The 7,737-nt window shown below is 42.9% G+C and overlaps 1 protein-coding gene across 1 annotated transcript; it reads left to right on the forward strand.

The window, feature by feature from the left end:
• The first annotated feature begins 2,509 nt into the window (after positions 1 to 2,509).
• Positions 2,510 to 3,439, forward strand: LOC117517509 (olfactory receptor 4Q2-like). Its single transcript, XM_034178539.1, has one exon. It carries the CDS (start codon positions 2,510 to 2,512, stop codon positions 3,437 to 3,439), a length of 930 nt encoding a protein of 309 aa, XP_034034430.1.
• Positions 3,440 to 7,737: the final 4,298 nt, after the last annotated feature.

The following is a 7,737-nucleotide window of genomic DNA, read 5'->3' on the forward strand; positions in this document are numbered from 1 at the left end:
TTGCATATGTCCGATGCCTTGTTTCTAGTCCAGATATTATAACGTCATCTTTTCTAGTAAATTGTTCAAGTTCATCTACACGTTGCTCAAGTTTCTTAATGATCTTGTCCTTCTCTTTAACCAGATTTTGGAGTTCTTTAATTTCCACCATCAGTTTGTCTAGATTAGACATGTCTTTTGATATATGGTTTAATGAGGTCTTTATCTCCTCTATATCTTCCTCGAGTTTATCTGTTTTCCTGGGTGGTGCCATGCCGACTGTCGTGGCTCAGTATGGCCACTATTGATTACAAAAACAATTCTCACCAGTAGCCTCCACCACCACAGGTCCGGTAGCCGCACCCCAACCCTCCCCGTTGCTAACCTCGTTCACAGCCGCCCCAGCCACGGTCGTAGCCGCCGCCAGCCCTGGATGTAGCCGCTGCTAGCCGCGGATGTAGCCGACGCCTCGGGCCTGGATGTATCGCCGCCACCGATGCCTCGGGCCTGAATGAACCGCCTCCACCAATGCCTCCGCTGCTAGCCTCGGACGTAGCCGCTCTTAACCTCGGATGTAGCCGACGCCTCGGGCCTGGATGTATCGCCGCCACCGATGCCTCGGCCTGGATGAACCGCCTCCACCGATGCCTCCGCCGCCAGCCACGGATGTAGCCGCTGCTAGCCTCGGATGTAGCCGCTGCTAGCCTCGAACGTAGCCGCTGCTAGCCTCGGACGTAGCCGCTGCTAGCCTCGGACGTAGCCGCTGTTAGCCTCAGATCTAGCTGACGCCTCGGGCCTTTCAGATGAGGAGTCTGTCAGATATTTTGATGTATGCCTCAGCTGGCAGAACAGGTTGTTCACAAAACCAGAAGGTCAATGGATCAATAAACAACTGCTGTAGTGTGCCAAATGCATGCATGCAATTAATTTGACTTCATGCTTGGTTTGTGCTTATTTCAGACCATATAATACGACGCTGACCCTGGCAAAATATTCAGCCGGTTCACATTTGATGAATTACTCCACGCCCTGACCGCATTACTATGCAGGTGTCAGTAATGGCGCTGTCAGCTGAGACCGAGAGAAACAGGTGGAGTGACGACGATGTCGAAATGCGTGGATTTAATGGATTTAACTGGATTGTTTAATGAATTTACCGTGATTTTAACTCACTGCAGCTGATGAGAAGGAGAAATCTGTGGGTCTGTTCATAGAACTTCCAGTTTGGCATGAAGACACTTTTGCTAGGGTACGCTTCGCCGACTGAATTACTTACAGAAAAATAAACCGTGCAAATGATGGAATTGGATTAGAATGAGAATAACCCCCTTGTGTCTTATGATTTATGGATGTTAATGCTGGATTTTACAGTCGCAAATTGAGTTTTACCAGCGACACATTAGTGTGGGTGTAAATGTCACTGAGGGGCCACAAGAGGCTGTTAAACATGAATTCCATAGATATAAATTTTTACAAATGAAAGACAGTTTTGGAACTGGTCACTCCTGACAATGTCGGGGTGTGTTAAAGTGCAATTCTGCTGACATAGGATGACAGGGCGGAGCCTACCCCCAGCATCGGACAGGGACCAACTGTTGGAGAGTTTTTTCTTCACCACTGTTACCTACTTGCTTGCTCAGGGGAGCTGGTAAGGTTAGATGTTACCCTTGTGAAGGGCTTTGGGGTGACTTATGTTGTGATTTAATGTTATAAAAATAAACAGAATTGAAGTTAACTGAATTGAACTGGTGGCAGTGGGCCAGAGGATGGCACTCTGCAAGTCAACAACCAGGGCATCAATCAGGAACCAAATGGAGGAAGTGAGGAGTAGGAGGAGGCACATGTGTGGCCAGCAACTCCAGGGACCAACAGGAGGCGTTGGAGCAGAGGAGGCCCAACGTAGGCCAGCAACAGACGCCAACCAGGGGTGACAGGGTGGAGGATGCAAACGTCTGGACATTGACTGCATGCAGCAGAGAGTTGAGTCACATTTCATATTGGTTGCGGTTGATGACAAAATTGAAGACAAGCTGCTTTTGATTAGCAGATGTGAATGAAACCTTGAAACCTTGAAAATTCAACCTTCTTGGTAGAACTTGCACTACACCACATTTTCCCAAATCCAGACAAACCTTTGTGTCTCTGTTGAATGTTGGATCAAGACAATTAAGTCTGTTGGCTGTTTGTTGCTGGTTAATGCTGGCAACCAGCTGACAGTTGCCATGATGTCACAATTGTTTTGTTGTGTTACATCATCTGTGGTAACAATACACGCATCCCCTGATGGTAAATGTGCATCTATAATATGTTGATCTTCATTTGCTCTAAAGAACAAATGTAGAAAGACAAAGAGAAAACCGAAGTCACTCAATGCAGATATTTCTGAATAGTATTTAAAAAGTCCTCTAAAGATAAAGAGAAAACGTGCACATTTTATTGTATTTTTTTTTTTTTTTTTTTTTGGATGAACACATTGATATTGGATGTCTGTTGTGCCAGACCTTTTCATCACCATTTATCTTATTTCAGCATGATGGAAAACTACACCTACAATAGTTTGATGCTACAGATGGAGAGACTAAATATCTCTGAGGATTACGTTCATGCCGTCTTTGTCGTCATCTTTTTCATCTACATGTTTATTATGGTGGCAAACACAGGCATCACACTTCTGATTTTTATCAGTAAGCTTCACCAGCCCATGTTTCTGCTTTACTGTAACCTGTCACTTAACGACATCCTGGGAAATTGTGTCATGATACCACGTTTACTTTCCAATATGTTGATGTCTGAATGTATCATTAATTATAACGAGTGTGTCATCCAGGCATTCCTAACACACTTGTATGCAACTGCTGCTCACACTGTGCTCATGATTATGGCTTTTGACAGATACGTGGCCATCTGTAATCCTCTTCACTACACCACCATCATGACCAGTAAGATGGTGTGGAAGCTGTCACTCTCTGCCTGGGGAGTGGGTTTTGTTCTGGTCGGGATTCTGATCAGTCTGTCCATCCGACTCAACAGATGCAGGACTCTGATAACAAATCTTTTCTGTGACAACGCCTCACTGTTCAAACTATCCTGTGACAGCGTCTTCATCAATAATGTCTACGGTCTCACCTTCACTGTGGTCTTACTTACATCTTCCATCAGCAGCATCGTTCTCACGTACACTAAGATTACAGTCGTCTGTCTGACCAGTAAGAACAAATCTCTGAACAAGAAGGCCTTAAAGACCTGCAGCACTCATCTCACCGTCTATCTGATCATGTTTATTTGTGGAATGATGATCATTGTCCTGCATCGATTCCCACAGTTCTCTTATTACAGGAAAGTCTGTGCCATTTTGTTTCATATTGTCCCAGGAATTCTCAACCCCATCATTTATGGAACACAATCTGCAGAAATCCTTAAAGCCTTGTCAAAATTATTGCGAATTTCACAAAAAAAATAGACTTTGTGATGATGTCAAGTAAAAATCACAGAATTAATTCAAAGTCATATTTGCCATGTTTTGCGGGTGATTTACTCTGAATATGTGTGTAAATGACAGTGTGTGGTAATGTGATGCAGACAGCAGTGTAGAAATGAGGATTTTATGTGTGTTAATATCCATAAGTGAAAAATGAAATACAATCAGCCACTTGCATTCATGTACATAATAAGACAGACACATTTTCACTGAAAGTATTATTCATTGAACATTTCCCAAATTGAAAATGAATGTGCCTTGAAAATGGTTTGTCTGCTGTTTCACATTAGGTTCAAGGTGTGTAGCACAAGCCCATTGCTGCCATGGAAATCCCTCCCACCTTAAACTCATCATTTCAAATGCACATTCCTGTGGTGCAGATGCTTTTCACGATGAGGGTACTGACTCTGGTGTTAATGTATTTTCTTCACATAACTGAGAGGATGTGACCTAGAATGAGAATCCTATATATTTGTGTATATTTTATTTGTAAGTGCAGCTGTCCGCGGTGCTGAGCCGCTGTTTCAGCCCATGTGAGCAGCACTGGACAGACACAGTGAGCACGCTGCTTTCAACCATCCAAAGTACAGACGTGACCGTTTGCCTCTTAAATTTCTTTTGGCCTAGATGAATCACACTGCGTCCAGTAAATTAATGCATTTGCATCTTGTCCTGGTATTTTGCACACTGAAGTAGACACCCTAAATTGTGCATTTATTAAGGCAAATATAGTAAATGGACAATATTTTGTATTTTTCACATTTCAAAATTGTAATCCTCAGTGCACACCATGAGCAGATCAGATTACACATCTGTCTGTGTGTGATAAACAATCTGCACACGTTTTTATGCACACTACCATTTAGTAAGTCAGGCCCAAAATGTTCCTCTTTGTCCTGTTTCTGATTGTTGTGAGTTTGTAGGTGAGAGTGTGACCTGTTTGGGGTCACAGAGTATCTGACAGGAATTTACTGATTTGACTCATTAACCTGCATGTGAGTGACCTGATTCACACCTCAAATCACCTGGTCAAGGCAGAAACCAACACACAAACCAAGGATTCTAATCCATGTCATCAATTAACTTCAGGATGAAGATAAGAATATTACAAAATTTTTAAAAACAACAAACAAGTTATATTTTCACAAATTTGCAACTTTAAGTTTCACATTATCTCAGTTTTTTTTTGTATTAATTTCTCTCACATTAACTTCATAAGGCTGCAGAGTTCATTTTTAAAATGTTTATTTAATTCTGTTGGTTACATTTAATGCAAATGACTGCATTTTGAGTGGTATGTGTCTATTTTGTGCACTGTGTTTTTAGTTTTCCTGTCTCTGTTGTTGTTGTGGGTTTTGCCTGTGGGTGATGTGAATGATCTTGTAGCTGCTGTATAATCTGGTTCAATGCATCAAATGGTGATATTTAAGTTTGAACGGTACATTATCCGTTTGAAATAAAGTAAATAAATAAAGATGTTTTCCTGTCAGATGCACAATTTCCTGATGCAAAATTATCAAAAGAAAAAAAAATCTAATCTGATTTCTGAGAAAAGCCACAATATTTCCCACATTAGTTTCTGCACAGAATAAGCGTCTGCGTTGCTCCAAATTGCAATTTGTTCCCTGTGTTTGAGATATACAGAAAGTCCAGTTCAGGGAGGTGACAAAGAAACCAATCTCAGCTCAACTCAGTCAGAGCTCCAACATTCCTCTGTGGAGAGAGGAGAACATTCCAGTAGGACAACCATCTCTGCAGCATGTACACGTGTGTACCGTCATGTTTTAATTATTATGACATAAATACAAAGTGCATTATTTCAGCACATCCAGTGTGAGGTGCACAGAAAGGCTGAAAGAAGTTGCATTTTTTTCTGGCGTAGTAATAATCCAAACATGAGTCTTTTCAGGTGGTATAGGTGGGAGGGTTGAGCAACAGCCTCCCTGAATTTTAGAATTTGGAATCAGTGAATGAGAGCCACACAGATGTAAATATGACTGAACTGTTCAATGTATTGGAAATAAATTCCATAAATAAATTCATTATTGGTCATTATAAATACTTTGATTTAAAAAGTACTATGTACAAATCGCAGCCCTGTGAATCGTAAAAGAGTCAAGTCATGAGGTGCCTAAAGATTCCTGTCCCTAATAATTATGAAAGTAAATTACAATGTCTCTTCTATGAACTATGGGGGTACCTCAGGGTTCTGTATGGGGTCCCTCAATGTCAAGTTATGTCTGATTTCTCACAGCTTCTGCCCAAACTTGCAAAAGGCTTGGTTTCACATGAAAAGACGTTTGGAACAACTCATTCTTCTTTTCTGCATGTATTGCAATTCTTCAAGATTAAATAGGTTGATAACCTTCATTAAGGGCCAAGACTCTGCAGGTTTCTCTTTCTACCAATCACCTCAACAGGTGATTTCACTGATGATCAGGTGTTTATGTTCAGGGGAGAAGCTCATCAGCAAACCCATCTCCTGAGGTGACTGGTTGCCAGCAAAACCTGCAGTGTCTTGGCCCTCGTTGCCCAGCCATGGCTGGAGTCAGACAGCATTGCCATTATTATTGCTGACATTTAACTTGACTGTGAAACTGTGAATTAACATCCTGTCAACAGCAACATGGTTTCTTTAATATCAGTCATACAAATGCAAATCAGACTAGCAGCGTCTTCCATTGAAACCTTGAGCTGTTTCTTCTAATGCCCTTGACTCTGGTCCAAACAGGTGTTAAAAATCCTCTGATTACCTTCTGCTCTCACTCAGAGCTGTTTTCTTCCTCTCCCTGCTAATTTTATGACATTTTGTGTGTCACAGTGCTGAGAATAATGATGATTGGTACACGGAAAGGCAGTCCAAAAACACAGCAGCAGTACAACAACCATCAGGTTTAGGCAAGGTTGGAACAAATGGGCAGGAGGTCGAGAAAACAAAGAGGCAGATAGAACTATGCAACACGAAATCAAGAGCTGGAGAGAAGCAGGAGGCAGGCAAGACAAAACACTAGACCAGACGGGTGTGACATGACTGACATGAAAAGATGGGTGGATACGCATGGACCGGGGGAGACAGAGATGGACGGAAACAGAATTAATGATTTTGGAGTCTGGGAAGGGACCAACAAACCTGGGAGCCAATTTCTTAGGTACTCCCCTAAGGGCAAGATTGCGCAGCGACAGCCAGGCATTCTGGCCCGGAACGTAAGGTGGAGCAGCAGATTGCTTATGGTCAGCAGCAGACTTATAAGCAACTGAGGAACTCAACAATGTTCTACGAGGCAGGTTCCTTGGTAGTGAAGAATTAAATTAAGACTGGAGGGGACCAAGGAACTGAGATCATTCGGGGGGAATAGCGTGAGTTGGTCACCGAAGACTACATGAAATGCATAACCAGTGGAAGCTGAGGGTAAACTGTTGTGAGTGAGTTCGATCCAAGGGAGCTGTTCTGACCATGAAGTGAGTACCCGGTGGCCTTTTTCAAGTTCTTGTTTAAACCGATCTGTCTTCTCATTGGCCTGTGGATGGTAGCCTGAAGTTAAACTGGATGTGACCCCCAAGGACACGGCAGAACTCCCTCCAAAAATGGGGCACAAATTGCGGGCCATGGTCAGAAACAATATCCTGTGGTAAGCCATGCAGTTTAAAAACCTGGTTCAACATAACTACAGCAGTTTCTTTAGCTGACAGAAGCTTACACAGAGGAACAAAATGTACCATTTTGGAAAGGCAATCTACCACCGTCATAATTGTGTGTCCCCTTGAGGGTGGAAAAGCAGTTATGAAATCCATTGAAATGTGGGAGCACAGGTGAGTTGGGACAGCTCATGGCAGCAGGGGACCAGCAGGCGGATGGTTAGATGATTTATGCATTGCGCATGCATGGCAGGCAGAAACATATTCAGAGATATCCTTAACAAGCCCAGGCCACCAAAACCTTGGTTGTACAATAAACAAGGTCTTTTTGATACCAGGATGACAGAATATCCAGCTCTCATGACACCAGCGAATCAACTCCCCCCTGAGAGCACGCGGCACAAAAAGTCTGCCCTGCGGACAACCAGTGGGAACAAACCTGTTATCCTTTTGGCGTGAGTAGAAGATGAACCCCAAAGCAGAGAACAGAAAGTAAGCATTAACAAAGGATTTATTATACAGAACAAATGTGTAAGGCTGTCTAGCCGAGTGGAGACCAACCCGTTGAGCGGTGGAACCAGGGAGTCCGCAGTCCTAACAGTTTCTGTCCCAGCGGATGGATCCAGAGCCAGGTGGCCGCCACA

Source organism: Thalassophryne amazonica, chromosome 9 (assembly GCF_902500255.1).
Source record: "Thalassophryne amazonica chromosome 9, fThaAma1.1, whole genome shotgun sequence".
In the NCBI taxonomy this organism is placed as follows: Eukaryota; Metazoa; Chordata; class Actinopteri; order Batrachoidiformes; family Batrachoididae; genus Thalassophryne; species Thalassophryne amazonica.